This window comes from Rousettus aegyptiacus, unplaced genomic scaffold, assembly GCF_014176215.1.
Source record: "Rousettus aegyptiacus isolate mRouAeg1 unplaced genomic scaffold, mRouAeg1.p scaffold_m13_p_16, whole genome shotgun sequence".
Taxonomy (NCBI): Eukaryota; Metazoa; Chordata; class Mammalia; order Chiroptera; family Pteropodidae; genus Rousettus; species Rousettus aegyptiacus.
In genome coordinates this window covers 22699031-22716174 of record NW_023416291.1, presented here as the reverse complement: position 1 = coordinate 22716174, position 17144 = coordinate 22699031, and the positions used below count along the sequence as shown (strand labels likewise).

Below are 17144 nucleotides of genomic sequence, written 5' to 3'. Positions count from 1 at the left end.
GGCTGCCCATCCAAAGATCCCCAGAAAGATGCCGCGTGTGTGTGCGTGCATGTGTGTGTGTGTCCATGTCTCTCTGTGGCACCCTCTCTGTGTACCTGTCTTTCTCTGCCTCTCTGTCTCTGCCTCCATCTCTCTTTCTGTCTCTCCTCCTCATCGCGACCTCTGCCAGTTGCGCATCTGTCACCTTTCTGTTATATTAAATCAAGGGCAGACCTCATTACTACGTGGTTACATGAGATCCATGCGTCGATCGCAGGTACTTATAAAGGAAGCCAGTGCTGCCCGTAAGAACCTGAGCCCACGGAGGTGTCCCCGGCCTTCCTCAGTGCCACTCCCCGCATCAGAGTCTCATGCCCTTGTTCCTGGAATGCTCAGGGGACTCCTGAAATGTGACTCTCCCTCCTTCTCTCTGAAACCCTCTAACTCTGCCATCCACCCAAGTTGCCAGCTGGCTCCTGTGACTGCTCATTCAGGAAGCGTGAGTGGCCACTCGCCCGTGGCACTGTGCCAGACAGTGGGTAAGCTCAAGGTGGAGCCGTTGGGGCGCAGAGCTGTGGGGGGGCTGCTGTACGCAGCCCAGGCTCATCCCGGTGGTGCTCTGTTAATACTGAGCTGCGTAGAGGAGCTACGCAGAGGGCAACGTGGCTGATCAGGCCCGCGGCGGAGGCTTTGGGCTGGGCCTCAGAGGCTGAGTGAGAAAGTGCCCTGAAGTCAGGGCGAGGAGGGCGTGCAGGGGAAAGGAGTGTAAGCAACTGGCCTGAGTTTGGGAACTGAGACCAGCAGCTGCATCATTTTCTTGCCTGTGGGCACAGCAGGCTCTCCGTAGAGCCAGACATGACGCTAACCCTCCGCAGGCTCTCAGCTCCTGCCCCTGGCCCCGTCACCTGTGGCCCAAATCACACCTGTCCAGTCAGGCCACTCTGGCCACAGATGAGCTAGCAAGCAAGGGCCAGCTGCCTTCAAGAGCCACTAGTATCTCCAGAGTCAACAGAGTAGGCAGAGGACTGCTTGGTTTGTTCTGCATAATCCTAAAAAACACAGCCCTATAGGGGCCTGGCATTCCCTTTGAACCGAACTAAAAAATTGAGTCTGGAATGCGAGGGGTGGTTCAGAGATTCAGGTATCTGATTAACTAGAAATCTCTTTTTGGTTTTAATCTTTGATGTTGCATCTTAAAACACACCATTCCGGTATGCCTGTCTTTAGTAACTGGAGTATAAGTAGGTTTGTATAAAAGATGGGGTACCTATGGATTCTCGCTGTGTCACTGGATGCTCCATAACCACGGGTGCTCGTGGGGGTGAGGCGAGACAGACTCCCGGTGGCCAGGACGAACCCTGGAAGTCACTCTTTAAATTCCTGAGGCTGAACTGCTTTCATTTGTTTTTGTAAAGAGGAACAAAAAATATTTCCACTAATCAAGGATTTGGTTTGTTGGTTTAGAGTTCATATGAGGTTTTATTGCTTTTGGGAGCAGATGCTTTTACTTTCTAAGTTAGATTCCCCATGGGCCCCCTTTGGGGTGGAGATCAGAGAAGGAATTCTCTGTGTATAAGCTGGTAGGGAGTCCTCTAGAGCTTATCTTCCTCATCCTGTAGATGAGAGAGGTGCCTCTCCACCCAGGCTGCATATTAGAATCAGCAAGGAATCTCTGAAACCTCCCAGATCCTAGGCCACACCCCGGACCCATCAAATGAGCATCCAGACCTGGGGTACTGGGCATCAGGAGTTTTTAAAGCTCCCAGGTAATTACAAAGTTCAGCCAAGGTCAAGAACCATTGCCACAGACCTACAGGCCATGCTCGTTTTCTTGCCAGACCATTGTAAGCCAAGCATCACGAGGTGCCCTGGCTAGAGGATGCTGGTTGAGAGGCTGGTCACAGACAACCATGGGTAATGCAAAGTGATACTCCACAGGCGAAGGGAGGAGTATTTACTGTCAGGACTGACTTAGCTGCCAAAGGCTCCCTTAAATAAGTACAGAGAACAGTAACATTATTACTAATGCTTTATATTTGCATGATATTTTCCACCCTCTTGCCATGTCTCTGTGCTACCAGGGGTGGGTAATAATAACAATAATAATGTGGTTTGTCACAGATCGAGTATTTACTGTGTGCTAGGTATATCACATGCATTGGTTATCTCTTCTGACTGTCATATTTGGTAACACCTTCCTGTTACCCCCATTTTACAGCAGAGGAAACTGAGGCTCAGAGGAGAATGTAGCAATAAGTGAGAGAGCAGAGATTCCAACAGTAGCTCAGCCAGTTGCATTGCTTATGCTCTTCTTAGCTGCCATACTACATAGTATCTTCCAAAGGCATTTAACTTTGCTATGTGATTCCTGAAAATGTAAATTCACAGATATGAATGCGTGGGGGTGGGAGTGGGGGCAGAAGGAGAAACAGGACTGAATGAGAGTCCCATCCCTCCATTATCTCTTTGATTCTTAAAACAGACCTCTGTGATGGTGGGTGTTGTCTCCATTTTACAGATGAGTAAACTGAGGCTCATAGAAGTCAGACGACCTGCCTAGAATTATACCGCTAGTAAGTGGCAGAGCCAGAGTTTGAACTCGGTCTTCACCATTGAGAGTAGAGAGCTTGGGGAGAGGCAGGAGATGAGGCTGGAGAGGCGGTCCTCTGGCTGAGGGGCTGGTTGGCATGCCTACTTGGCTGTGTGGTAGATCTTCTCTTAGAGTGCTGACCCTAAAACTCTAATGTGCATACAAATCCCCCGATTCTCTTGTGAAAATAAAAATCCTAATCCTAAAGGTTTGGGGTGGGGTCCAGGATTCAGAATTTCCAACAAGCTCAAGGTAATGCTATGCTGCTGGTCTACGGACCACCATTTGAGCGTTGGGACTGAAAGACAGGTAAGACTGGGGCCAGGGGACCAAGAAGGGACCTCAGAGGGAAGCCCCAGGGACCCCCAAGCCTGTACCCTGAGCCCTGTCCCTGCCATGACTGCCCGTTTGGCGTGGGCCTCAGCCAGCAAATGGGCCTCCGGGAACTGCTCACAGCATCTCACACTGAGGGTCCAAGAACTGAGTGAATCCATTCAGAAGAGGGTACGTCTGAGGTCAAAAGCAGCCTAAACACACACTGGCAGGCAGCAACTCAAACATGCAGTTCTGCCCGTTTAGAAGATTCAACTGTTAACAAGGCAACCTGTAAAATCCTTTGATTGAATTAAAAGCAGGGTTCAACATTCAAATAACAAACCCATTCTCCTGTTTTTAAGTCTCAGTCAAAACATTAAACTTCATGTCATTGTTTTTCTAATTCAGTATCTGTTAACTCATTCTAGTCATCGTTAAAAATTAATCTATTTTTTAACTCAATAAAAGTGGTTTCAAATAACCCTTGTTTTATTCTAAGCCCAGTAGCAAGTTTTCTCTACACCTGGGCAAGCTCTTTCCACCAGTTTGTCAGGCTCATGTACAAATTCGTCTTCTCTCATGACGTGGCTGAGGAAATAGATTAAAAGTCTATAATTCAGTAAGTTGTGTGGCCGTTTTCCCTACGCAAAGCCAAACGCTCAAGTGGACTCAAGCGTTGGCTCGGTTGTGGCTTCGTGTCTAGCCGAGGGCAAACACGTGTCCTAAGGAGCAGCTGCTACAACCGGAGAGCTGTTCGTTGTCCGTGTTGACCCTTTTTGACGAAGGCCAGCTCAAAGGTAGAGAGTGACTGCTTGAATTTTGACTTACTTCCAAGGCAGTAAAGGATCCCAGTAGCTCCCTCAGGGGTCCACACTTCCTTTCACCTTCCACCTCAGGGAAAATAACTGTCGCTCGTGACAGCCCCCAGACACCTGAAAGTAGAGTGGGTTTTCCTTCAGGGTGATGTGTTGGGGGACACACAAAAGGTAGAGCTCCTCGAATCCTGTCGGCATTTGTCCTCCAGTTAGGAAGGCCTGACCCGCGTCTGCAGACAACCGGCTGCCATCTGGCTGTGCAGGCAGGGCTGCCCCCTCTGCACCAGGTGGCTTTGGGCCACCTGGCTTCTCCAGGCTGACGCCCAGCCTCACTGTTTGGGGGAGACGGACTCAGAGTCCGGTTAGGTGGTCGTCATGCCAGTCTGCTTGCTCCAGTCTGCTCACCTCGCTAGGGGGTCGCAGCGTCCACCTTCAGGCTTCCCTCCTGGGTGGCCAGGTGGCCTGGGGTAGGGTGGGGGGCAATTCTTCAGGAAGGGGTAAGTTAGAGAGGGCTCAACCCTGGAGCTGTGGGACTCTCAGAATGCATCACAAAGGCCTCTGACTGCCTTTGGTCCCAGAGCTGGCTGCACAGGAAAGAAGGAATGCTCCCTTCTGTCTTCGCCCTTTAATCCTGATGAAATGTTCCCCTGGCCAACCTGAGAGATGAAAGGGAGAACTCTTCTGCTTCGCCTGTATGGCGCCAAAACTATAAACAAAACATCCCAGCTTCCTAAGGGGTTGCCTTGTGGCGAGAATCCCTGGGCATCACAACAATTTTTTTTTTTTTTTTTAGCTTCACACAGGTGTTGAATCCCCGCAGACAGAGCCCCCAAAAGGTGTTTATGACTGTTAGAGAAAGGGAGCAGACACCTGACAAGTTTTAATCATTCTAGGGCCTGCTGTGGCAGGATGCAGCTGGCCCCGCCTTGGTGGCAGCTGGAGTTTATCCTCTCCTGGTTAACCCTCTCCTGCCTGCACAGCCTGCTCTACAAGCACATGACTGAGGTGTCCAGGCACAGCCCTCTGCGGCCTACCTTATTCGCTTCTGCTTAATGATACAGTCGAATGACAGTTCACACTCACAGAGCATGTTCCGATGGGGATGGAGGTGAGAAATGTGTAGATGGCAGCCACATCAATCCCTCTCATCTGGGGAGAATTTTACGGTTCTCGAGGCACTTTTGTGTACAGTATCCTGTGAGAGGTTTGGAAGTGTTCGCTATTCCCATTTTACAGACGAGAAGACTGAGGCTCAGAAAGATGATGAGGGGTCAGAGAGCTTAAGTGACTTGCCCAAGGTCAAATGCAAGGATGTGGCTAAATCAAGACACAGACCCACACCTCCTGGCTCTGGATCCAGATCTCTTTACTTTGGATGGGGTATAGGTACTCACACCGAATGTTCAAGTCAGTGGGGCCAAAAGTTGTCAACAAGCCTGCGTTTAAAACTCTACTAATTTCAGAACGGGACCCATGTAGAAGGTTACAGAGTTATTGGCTATGCCTCGGCACACCCGTTAGTGGAGGGGTGGGGGCGGGGGGGGGGGGTGGGTGGCGGGCAGGGGCAGCTGTGCTTGTTCCAAAACTGAGAATAATAATCTGCTCAGGGCCATCCAGGGAGGTGGTTAGCTAAGCCGGGTTTGATTCACAAGAGAGTTTCTAATCTAGGTGTTTCTTTGCCCAGGCAAAGTCTTCTCAGTCTGGCTAGGGGCTCTCAGCCTGTCCACGCCAACAACCTGCAGAATTTGGCCAGCAGTTACTAAAGAATGTATAAACAAAGGTATCAGCAAAGGAAATAGGCGCAAACAGAAATGATCTTTAATTGTTGGGAGCTAATATTATTCTTTGGACTTTTCTGTGGTTTCTGAATTTTCGGAGTAGGAATATATTATATATAACTGTGGAGGGAAGAAAAAGAAAAAAGACAAAAGAGAGAAAAGAACTAAATTCTTCTGTCTTGCTGATATAATTGGTACACATTCCTCACCATGTAGCCTATAGATTTAAAAAGAAAGAAAAAGAAAGAAAAAGAAAGGAAGAAGGAAGGAAGGAAGGAAGGAAGGAAGGAAGGAAGGAAGGAAGGAAGGAAGGAAGGAAGGAGGGAAGGAAGGAAGGGCAGGCATAGAATCTCTTAGAATAAGATACAAAAAATAAGGTCTGCAATTCCCAGAAGTCCCTGCGCCTGTCCCACTCAGTGTGAGAGCTGATGCGGCCGGGACTGTTGACCACTAAGGATGACAGGGCCCCTCAGCTGCCTGCATTCACATTTGACGACTGCCCCGGCCGACGCCAAGCTTCAGCGATCACTGAACGAAGCGTAATCCTTTCCTGGGCCGGGTAGTGCTTCCTGCAGGTGGAGGTTCAGAAGGCAACAGGAGGCACTCCTGGCAGAACAGGAAGACAGTCCCCTCTAGGCGCGTCTTCTCTTTGTCCACCCTCCTGCCGAGACACCCCAGCAGGGCGTCTTGGTTCGGAGTGGTGATGGAGCCGGCCCTTCTTGCAGTCTGGCTGGGGGGCCAGCGGGAATAGCTGTGCTGTGGGCTCCTCTCCAGCAGCCTGGCACGAGTGCCACAGCCCGAGGACCGGCCATTGGTCCAGTGTGGCCTCCATGTGCTGTCCTGGGCAGTGGCAGGGGAGGTGGGGAAGATCATGGCCCCACGCTGGTGGGCCTGGACCTCACTGTCCCAGCTAAGGACAGCTCTGTCCAGGAGGGTCCCCTGCCTTCATTTCATAGCTTGAAGCGTTTTGGCATCACTAGCTCCGTGACACTGAATGAGCCACCTGATGATGGAGGTGCTAATACTACGCTACCCACCCCAGGAGCTGTGCTTGGTGGAGTGGAGAGCAACAGGTGTCAGGTGTGTGGGGAGCATCGGTGGGTGACTAGCTGTGCTCCAGGCACTGTTGGGGAGCAAAGAAGAATCAGAACCGCTGCACTCAAGAACTCCTCTAATCTAGTAGGATGGTTGGGAGTGTCATATGAGAAATAACAACAACAAAAAGATAAATCGAACGTTTAGCTCTGTGATTCTGACGGTAAAAAAGGGATGAAGCGGAACTAACATTGATGGAACCCTCTGTCCCGTACCAAGAGTTTTGCATGTTTTATTTATTTAATTCTCAGAGTAGGCATTATTCTTACACCCATTTTACAAATAAGGAAATTGAGGCTCAGGCAGCTTGAGCGATTTGCCCAGAGTTGTACCGCCAGTGAGGGTGGAGAAGGACTTCAGACCCACGAGCCGCTGCTCTGTTCATTCTACTTGCTACCTCTCCCCAAGCCTGGGGGACCTGGGCGGGAAGGCCAGGATGCTTCTCTCAGGTTTTTCCAAGCTGTGGAAACCCAAGACCGACTGGCCGACCTTCCTTCCCTCCTTCCTTTCCTTTTCTTTCTTTCCTTTTCCTTCCTTCCTTCTTTTCCTTTTTCTCTCTCTATGGCGATGAGGGGCTCAGAATGGGAGTGTCAAGGCTGGAAAGAGCAGGGGAGCCAGGAGGGCTGGCTGTACCTTTGACCTGCCCATCAGCCTCCTGAGTGTAGGATGAGTATGGAGTGGGAGGGGAAGGAGGCGGGGAGGGGGCCTGGGAGGAGGTGAGTGAGGGGCGCTGGGCGAGAGGAGACTAGGGGCTGGGCGTGCTGATCTGGACCCGCCTTCCCCAGGCAGCCACAGTGCCCACCTCTCCTGATCTCGCTGTTGGGCACAACATTTCTTTCCTAGGTGTGCGGCGTTCGGGCCCCCGTCACGTCCAGGATGCAGCTTTACATGGCATCCCCTTTTTACAACAGGGTCACCTGACCTGCCCAGAGCCACTCTTCTCGTTAGGGGCTGAGCTAGGACCATGTGTTGGTCCTTTTGGGCTGCTACCACAGAATAGCACGGACCAGGCGGCTCATAAACAACAGACATTTAATTTTCACAGTCCGGAGGCTGCGAGTCCATGACCAGGGTACCAGCATGGTCAGGAGAGGGCCCTCTTCCAGGACACAGATTTCTTTCTTGCTGTGTCCTCACATGGTGGAAGGGACAAGGATGCTCTCTGGGGTCTCTTTTATAAGAGCGCTGATCCCATTCATGAGGTCTCCACTCCTGTGACTAAGCACCTCCCAAAGGCCCCACCTCTAAATGCCATCATCACACCGAGGGTTTCGACATGTGAATTTGGGGAGGATACAAACATTCAGACCCTCAGAGCCTCTGGGGACAAATCTGGAAGCACTTCCGAATGTGTCACCCCATCTTTTCCAAAGGCCGGTCTCACTCAGGAAGATGGCAATTTGACCTAGAACCTTCTAAGTTTAAAAATCAAAGACCTCATCATACATGCAGAGCTTGACTCTTGCCATAGAGGACGGGGAGCCCCTGGCAGTTCCTGAGGCACCGCCTGCTCTCTGCCCCAGTTCTGGGGCTCTGCCCGACTTTTCCCTCCCAGAAGACACCGTGGCTCTCAGAGGAGCACGGCAGCCCCTTAGAGTAACCCGGCCAGACGGACAAGTCATCGCCTGCCCCGGGCAAGGGAGCCATGGTCTTCTCCTGCCTACCCACAACCCAAGCCGGGGGCGTCCAAAAGATCCCCAAACCTGCCTGGCATCTGCCCTGGCCCCCAGGCCAGGAGCTGCAGAGTGGAGACCTTTGAGAACCCATTCTAACCTTCGCCCAGAGTTGACAGCTTCTCCTGGAAATAAGTTCACAAGCTCAGTTTGGTTTTTAGAGGTATTTAAAAAAAAAATCTTTTAAAATTTCCCCCAGAATCTGAGTTGTCATCCAGCAGCACACCTCAGTGACCCCACTCGCCCTAGCGGCATTATCCTGGCTCTTAAGAGGCCAAACCCATGATCAAATTATGAATAATATTTAATCTAGACTTCTAAAAGCGTTTTTACACAACGCTGATTAAAACATAAGCTGGACATTCTGGTTAAGATAAAGAATCATGAGACAGGTTACGCAAACTATTTTCAAGGTTAAGAATTAAATCTCATAGACAACAGAGCACGTTCTGTTTCCTCACACGCTGCTGAGAAAATGGCCTGGATTTTAATCCCAGTCTCTCTTCAACATCGGTCAGGGACTAATTGCAGCTGTTGGGCTGAGATGCCTTAGATACGAGCCTGGAAATAGAAATTAAACAATGCCCTCGATCACCTTGGGATTTTTTCTGTCTGCCCAGATCTGTGCTAATTACCATGCTCTCTCCATTCTAGTTCATGCGTTCAGCTCTGCTTGGCCCTTGGGCGCTGGGATTTCTCTGGGGCGAGCATTAGAGATGCATTCAGAAATCTCTGGCCCAAATGTGCTTTCAGATTTGCACAGGGCCACGTGTCACACCACGGTCACTCTCTTGTTGTTTTTCCAAACTAAGAGAACACTGAAGCTTTCATAGGCAAACGTACAGAATTCTCCAGAAAACAAAAGACTAGAGAAGAGAAACAATGCAGATCATGAATAGGGGTCACGAACCTTTGCTGGCAAGAGGAAGATCCGTGCGACTCCACACATTCGCGCCCGTTTTAGGCTGCAGAAGCTGCACTGCGTTAAAGGCACCTTCAGAATTGCCTCTTCTGCTCCTGATGGTCTGATATTTATATATACTTTTTTTTTTAACACCTAAAATCTTCAGGACATTTTAGAGCTGAAGATATCAGGTCTAAAAAGTATCCAAGTGGACCCTGTTGGCAACGAGGAATAAGGGTATTTGTTTCCCTGGGACACCAAGAAATTATTCAGGGCTTTAGAAAGAGCGCGTGAACGCAGAGGAAGCAGGTGAGGGGTGCCGAGGATGGAAGCAGATTCTCCGGATTTCCACGAAAGTGCTGCTTCTCCCATGTGCTGCAGGAGCCTTTGGCAAAGAGCACGATACTCTCTCCCCCTGCCAGTCGGTCGGAGTCCTTCTGTGACCCCCGCTCCTCTCACCATCTCAGAGAGGCCGTCAAACTCCTGACCGCTCCCACCCCATCAGGATGTGGTCGGTTCCCAGTGCAGCTCTAGCTGAAGGCTGCATCCCACGGCTGGGGGCTCTGACTGCCCGGGATGGGTCCTTGTCGCCAGCGCCTGCAGCCACGCTTGTCACAGGTAGGGCGAATCAGCCATTCCTGTTTGCCTGACTCTGAGGTTTCTAGGACTTGGGACTTCGAAGGCTAAACCCAGGAAGGTCCTGGGCAAACCAGGTCGGGGTGGTCACCCCAAATGGAAGCTTTTGTTGTTTTTAAATTGTGGGAAAATACATGTATAGCATAAAATGTACCATTTTAACCATTTTTAAGTGTACAATTCGTTGAGTACATCCACATTGTCGTGCAGCGGCCACGACCACCCATCTCTGGAACTTTCCATCTTCCCACACTAGAAGCCTGTATTCATTCCCCCCCCCCCCCCCCGGCCCCAGGCAGCCACCATTGTCCTTTCTGTCTCTGCGACTCTGACTGCTCTGGATGCCTCTTGTAAGTGGACTCCTACAGTATTTGCCCTTTTGTGTCTGGGTTTTTTCATTTATATATTGTCCTCGAGGTTTAGCTGTGTTGTAGCATGTGTCAGAATTTCCTTTCCTTTTAAGGCTAAATCATATTTACCTGTATGGATGTGCCACATTTTGTTCACGCATTCGCCTGTCGCCGGGCATTGGGGTCGTTTCTGCCTTGTGGCCACTGTGAACAATGCTGCCAGGAACCAATCCCTGCTCGAGTCCCTGCTTTCAGTTCTTTTTGAGTATGTACGTAGATGCGGGGTTGCCGGATCATTGCGTGTAATTTTCTGAGGCGCTGCCAGGCACCCTCCACATCATTTTACGGCAGGCTTTGTCTTTACGTCACCCAGCCAGAAGCAGGAGTCAGCGCCTCTTCTAACCCGTGAGACTTGGCTGAAGAGACCCCACAGCAAACCACTTACACACTCGTATTAGGTCTTTCTGTCCTCCGAATTTCCTTGCTGGCCATACTCCTGGGAGTCTCCTCTCCCCTCGGCCCCTCGCCACCCCTCACCAAGCCAAGCGAAGGAAATCTCCTCTCGAAGAGCAGTTTAAACAGTCTAATTTCCAACTTCAGTTACTTAATCCTGCCCTTGGGGATTCACCTTCTACCTTAAGAAACAAGCAGGCTCTCCTAAAAAGCATTCTTGTCTGACAAGAAAACAAACCCATGAGGGCTACGGCCAAGCATAGACCACAAGCGCGGTTATCGCAAGAGGCCCCCGGTCATCCGCCACCCCTCTTCCTGAGCTTTCACCACAGTGTGCTAACAGCGATGTGTGGTTTCGCTCCCTTTTACCAAGTACTGTACCCTAATTATAGGACTGCTGGAATTACAAGCCACACCTCTGAGAATCCAGCAAGTGCCTTTATCCCTGGGGCGGGGGATTACAAATCCTCTCTTCCTATAGTTGAGCCTTTGCCAGGAGAGCATTAAACCCACATTAATAGTTGAGTCCTTGGGACCAGTTTCTCAGTTTCTCTAATCAAATCTTAAAACTTGGAAGCACTGGCAATTCCCACATCCTGTCCCTTACCCTGGAGAGAAAAGACTTCAGCGGTGAACCTCTTCCCTTCACCTGACTGGTGTTGTTCAGCTGATTTGGCGTATTACTTATATTTAATTTGCTTTTCACAGTCCTTGGAATAGGCATTATGCTTTTTCTGTAGATAAAGAGACAGAAATTCAAGGAGCATTAGTGACTTGCCCAAAACCACACAGCTAGTGAGGAATAAGGTTCAGCTTGAACCCAGATTCTAACTCTACAGCAATGGATTTCCCATTTCTGCTGCCTCTGGGCCCAGCCTACCAATGGATGGATAGGAGTCATGGCGAGGTCGCCAGCTCTGGGCCCTGGGGGGCCCTTGTGTTCGGCAGCACCATGCACAGTTCCCTAGCTTCTCAGAGCTGGTTTCCTAAACCATAAAACAGATAGAAAACCCTATCATCTAGAGTCATGGGAAGATGCAATAAAATAATATACGAAACCTGTACCTGACAGTATGTATGGGCATGTGTTGTCTTTGCCGCTGGATTGTCTCCTTGGCAGAAGAGAGTAGAAGAAGGAAGGAGCTCCGTCCCAGACCCCGCTCTCCGTAACCATCCTCGGGAACTGCCAATCTTCTGACTTACTCTACACAGGATCCACAAAACGGATGTTCACTAGAATTTTCTAAGAGGATTTAATTTATAAAATGCCTCTTAGTCAATGGCCATGCCACCCCGAACAAGCCAGATCCCATCTGATCTCGGAAGCTAAGCAGGGTCAGGCCTGGTTAGTACTGGGATGGGAGACCACCTAGGAAGACCAGGTGCTGTAGGAGTTAAAAAGAAAAAATAAGGGAGTATAAGCTGACAAGGTCCTTGCAATCTGAGGTCAACCAAGGGTTGCATCGCAAAAAAAAAAAAAAAAAAAAAGCCTCTTAGTTGTATGAGCTGTGAGGACATAGTAGTGCTAAGTGAAATAAACTGGTCACAAAAAGACAAATACTATAGATTTCACTCATATGAGGTGCCTAAAGTCATCAAATTCATAGAGACAGGAAGTGGAATGGTGGTTGCCAGGGGCTGAGGACAGGGAACAGGGAGTTGTTGTTTAATGGAACAGAGTTTCAGTTTTGCAAAATGAAAAGAGTTCCAGAGATGGAGGACAGTGATGGCTGCACAACAACGAGGATATACTTCATCTCGCCGAACCGTACGCTTTCTGTTATGTGTATTTTACCACAATTGAAAAAAATTGGGGGGGAGGGCGAGGAAAGCATCTTAGCCTTGCATATTTTATTCGAGTTTCTGTGGGAACTTTTTTCTATATGGATCTGGTTTGATTACAGCAGAGTTACCTCTTAAGTAAGGACTCAAATCAGTGTGAAATTAGTGTCTGGAAACCCCCTTTGTGGCCCACAGAGTAGGTGAGAGTAGGGACAACATTTACGGTTTTTCTTGTGTTGGAACAAACGCTTTCTTTGAGCATCAGATGAGATAGATGGTTTACATTTGGGGGACATAACATAATATGTATTCTGGGCAGCCGCCCCGGTGGGGTGCTCACACTGTGAGACCAAGGCCTGCTGAGGACACCTCAGATTCCCAGCCCCTCCTTGCCTTGGGGCACAAACAAGAGGAATTGGCCAGAGTCACCAGCCCTACTGGGAACATGGTTTCTTCTCTTCTTTCTCTCATGCAGAGTTGAGTGCATCTGAGCTGAGTGGGTGTGCGAGGCAGCTCCACCAAGGTGGCCTTTGTCCTGTGAAAGGAAACTGGACGTGTGCCTTGCTATCGCCCCTCTGTCCAGCTGATTCTGATGTGTTTTAAACCCTAAATCATTCCTCTAACCTTTGACCAGATTTATCAGCCGTAGAAAGATGGCCCCTTCCCCCACCAGGTACTCACTGCCAGCAGCATCTCACAGACACTCCCGGACACCTTCCCAACCTGAAAGTCTCCAACTCTAAAGGATCTTTTCAGAGCAAAGATCCAATTCCTAAAGCCAAAGGTCAAGTCTAAACCATAGGGTTCCTGGCTTTTCAAAGTTTGAGTAAAATTCCCAGAAGACCATATCGAATAAAGCAATGGATGCGAGCCAGCACAGTCTTTGAAGTTGGACCCCCGTCTTCTTCAGAGGAGTTTAGGCAGCACCTTGCCCAGCTGCAGGCATGGCTAGGAGCTCCAAATAAACGAGTAAACACCCAACTGTCCAGTGGCGAGCCTGCCGCCGCTAATTCGGTGCTATTCTAGATCAATAGAATGTCTAATGGGTAACAAATTTGGGTTGTTATGCCCAAGGATTGAGAAGTAACCTAATTAACTGGAGCCTATGAACCTTAATCCCAATTCTGCCATTTAACACTTTGCTGCTCCCCAATCAAGACTTTCTATCTTGATTTTCCTCATCTATGAAACTGGCAGAAAGATATACTAAAATGAAAGAGAGAGAGGGAAAAGAACGATAAAATGCTGACTGGTGAAGCTGTTTATTTTTCTACCCTGTAATACACTTGATTCTGAACCTAACGGGGTGGGGGATGGGGAGGGGGGGCGGGGGGGGGGAGTAAGAACATTTAGGTTTATTTACATCACCACGAGGAAGGGCACCCTGGGATCTCACAGTTGATTTTTCTAAATCCATATGGCTCCAAGCACCAGGTAAATGGCACAGCTGAGACACACACAAAACGCTAAAACAAGGAGCACTTACGAAGCGCAGGCTGAGTGAAGGGTGAGTCGGAATCGCATCGGTGCCAAGCAGGCGAGCTGGTGGTCGTCTCAGCGGCGGTGCGTGCCGCTGATGGAAGCTGCTCCTCAGCGGGAGCCTGAAGAGATCCCGCGGGCCTCAGGCCCCTCTCTGCTGCCACACACCTGTGAGACCGAGCAACTCACGGAAACGCTCCCAGACCTGCCAAACACTCGGTGCCACGGGACCGGCTGTGCGCTGCCACCGAGGTCGGCATGTAGATGGATGATGGAAACTGTACCTGTTAGACCAGGCGAGGAATTACTATCGCATCCCTTCCTGAGGCACTGGAAATATTATGAACCTTCGACTAGGTCACTGAGCACAGAACTTGCTCCATACCCCTACGCCCCAACTCTACCCGAAGAGGCAGGAGAACTTAGTTGTCAGTAGTTTGGGCTTCTGAGTTCAATGTATTTGAGTTCAAGTCTGTGTTCCCAATGCCAGCTCTGTCACTTATGAGCTTTGTGACTTGACACAGTGGCTTACTATACCGAGCCTCTACCTCTTCATCTATAAATTGTGGATAATGATGATGAAATTACTTTCCAGCGTTGTGCAGGAGGTTGACTGTTGCATGTTAATTTACCCTGTTATGGACTGAATGTCTGTGTCCTCCCAAAATTTACATGTTGGAGCCCTGATCCCCACTGTGATAGTATTTGGAGGTGGCGCATTTGGGAGGTGATTAGATTTTCAGGTTATGAGGAAGGGGCCCCCATGAAAGGCTTACAATCCTGATAAAGAGAGAGAGAGACAGGAGCTTTCTCTTTCCACCATGTGAGGGCGCAAGGAGAAAGTGACCACCTGCAAGCCCAGGAAGAGAGTCCTCACTAGGAACCTCATCAGCCTGCACCTTGATCTTGAACTCCCTGACCTCCGGGACTGTGAGAAATACATGTCTTTTGTGTAAGCCTCCCAGTCTGTGGTGTTTTGTATCGCAATGGGGGCTCATACACACCCAAAGCACTTAGAACAGTGCCTGGTTTACAGTAAAACATCTAATAATTATTAGCATATATTTACGTTTAGCTCTTTTGAAATTTTATTAAGAAACATTGCATTCTCAAATGTTTAAAGAATAATATAACAGCATACCCACCACCCAATATAAGATATAAAACATCACCATACAAGTTGAAGCCCCTATGTACCCTCCCCAATTACATTACCCCCTCCCCACCCAGAGGTAGCCATGCTCCTGAATTTGGTATTTATCACTCCCATGCATTTCTTTATACTCTTAATCCAGTTGTAAATAATGAGTCTGAAATGGAAATACCATTAAGCCAGGAATAACATGCACCTCTTCCAAAGGATTTAAACAAAGTATCTAGCTCAGCACAAAGTGCTGTTTGTCCAGCACATCCTCATTCGTCACCTCGGTATGTGTGCCGCCCCCGCCCCAGCTGAGAATGTGCCAATAATACCTCCTGGAGGTCTGACCAATGCTGCAAGCCATTATTTGGGTCTCCTGACAGTGGGTCTGCTGTGCTCGCCAGGGACCGTGAGCCGCAGCCCCGCCCAGCTCAGTGCCGACACCCCTCCCCTCTTGCAGACAGAGATGCGGCTGCAGGACCAGCACCTGGCCAGGCAGCTCATGCGCCTGCGCAGTGACATCAACAAGCTGAAGATTGAGCAGACCTGCGACCTCCACAGGAGGATGCTTAACGATGCCACCTACGAGCTGGAGGAGCGGGACGAGCTGTCCGACCTCTTCTGTGACTCCCCGCTGGCCTCCTCCTTCAGCCTCTCCACACCGCTCAAGCTCATTGGAGTCACCAAGATGAACATCAACTCCCGGAGGTTCTCCCTGTGCTGAGAAGCCCCTAGCAGGGGGCAGAGGAGCCAGAATGGGGGGTGGAGGGGATGGGGGGGATTGGAAGGGAGTTGGGGCCAAGTTACTCCAAGCGGGTCTCGCGGGAGTCAGGGCTCCCCTGAGACTGGTGAACTGTGGATCCACAGGGCTTGTCAGCGGGTGACCACCCTAGCTTCAAGCTCAGCACACCCATGACTGGCTCTCACGTCACATCCAAAGAGCCACTCCATCCAGATGTTCAATGAGACCTGGGGTTCCCAGCTGGCGCACCCCAGTCCTCCCCTCAGCGACCCCCATTCCTGTTTCCAGGAATCACTGGTGCTATGAGAACTGGGATCCCAAAGGCGGCCCCCCAAAGCTGTGATTCTTGCGGAAGGCTTCCCCACAGGCCCCGAGCCCCAGAGGGAGGTGACTAGATGTATCAGATGTGCCCATCTTGCTGTGGCTGTCCCCTAAGTGCTGGCTCGAATTCACCCTGAGCAGGTGACTCACCAGCCTCGACAGGGACCCAGCAGGGAGGGGAAGCTGACAGGCGCACGGCGTGCAGCTCGGGGGTGCAGGCCCCACAGTTAGCACTTCCGCGTGCCACGTAACTCGTTTCCAGTGTGTGCCAGGACGCACCGGTGTGGCTTGGGTGGAGAAGCACAGACATCTTTTACCTGCCCAGCCGCATGTACCAGTTCCAATCTCCAAAGAGCCCCTCGCCGCCCCACAGCCCTGGGGGGGTGCCTAGGAGACTGCTGGTGACAGATCTGGGCAGTCTGTCAGCGGATTTCCCGCAGCTGACTTCTCCCCGGGGCCAGCAGAGGCTGCCTGGTGGATTCCAACAGTGTCACCTCTGTCACCTCCGTGCCCTCCCCAGAAAGACTCGAGGGAGCCCAGGCACTTGCCCTGAGCTTGTCTGAGATTCTGTGCCTGACTTAAATGACTTATTTTAATTGAATCAGACTGTTACTATTTTGTTGCTAACTTGTTAATAACTGTTTGATTTTTTGTCCAAATGGTGAAGCCAGTTGGGTAGGTCAAGTACGGAGGTTCAGGAATTTACTTTGAAAGGTTCTCTCTAATGACAAGAGTGAGGATCAGCCAGGTGAGCACCTCGACAGGTTAGGAAAGTTAACCTGGTAGTGTGCCACGTGTCAGGTGTTCCCTGCCAGCTGTGTGTGTGTAGTGGTGGTGGTGGTGGGCGGGGGGGGAGGGCGGGGAGGGGGTGACATTTGATGTCATCTAGTCAGACCTCTCATTCACTAAGGAGTAAAGTGAAGCCAGAGAAAGAAAGAATGACTTCCTTCAGATTACACAGCTCATTAGTGGCTATAGAATATTGATGTATTAAATCATTATGATAATACCTAGACAGATCATATATCAACGAACTTGAACTCCAGAGATGATCCTAATGCTTTGCCAAACCTCCAAATTGCCAACGCATC

At 50.1% G+C, this 17144-nt stretch overlaps 1 protein-coding gene and 1 pseudogene across 2 annotated transcripts in view; both read left to right on the top strand.

The window, feature by feature from the left end:
• The window catches only part of FAM167A (family with sequence similarity 167 member A), a 35544-nt gene extending 18662 nt beyond the window's left edge, over positions 1 to 16882 (top strand). Inside the window, exon 3 of one of the 2 annotated variants that reach the window (XM_016160928.2) lies at positions 15451 to 16882. In XM_016160928.2, the coding sequence (XP_016016414.2) occupies positions 15451 to 15714 (264 nt within the window). In that variant the 3' untranslated portion in view covers positions 15715 to 16882. Of the gene's footprint in view, positions 1 to 256; positions 5211 to 15450 lie in introns of those variants that run through there. The other variant, XM_036233599.1, reaches the window with a different exon arrangement.
• Positions 11864 to 11982, top strand: LOC118612566 (annotated as a pseudogene).
• Positions 16883 to 17144: the final 262 nt, after the last annotated feature.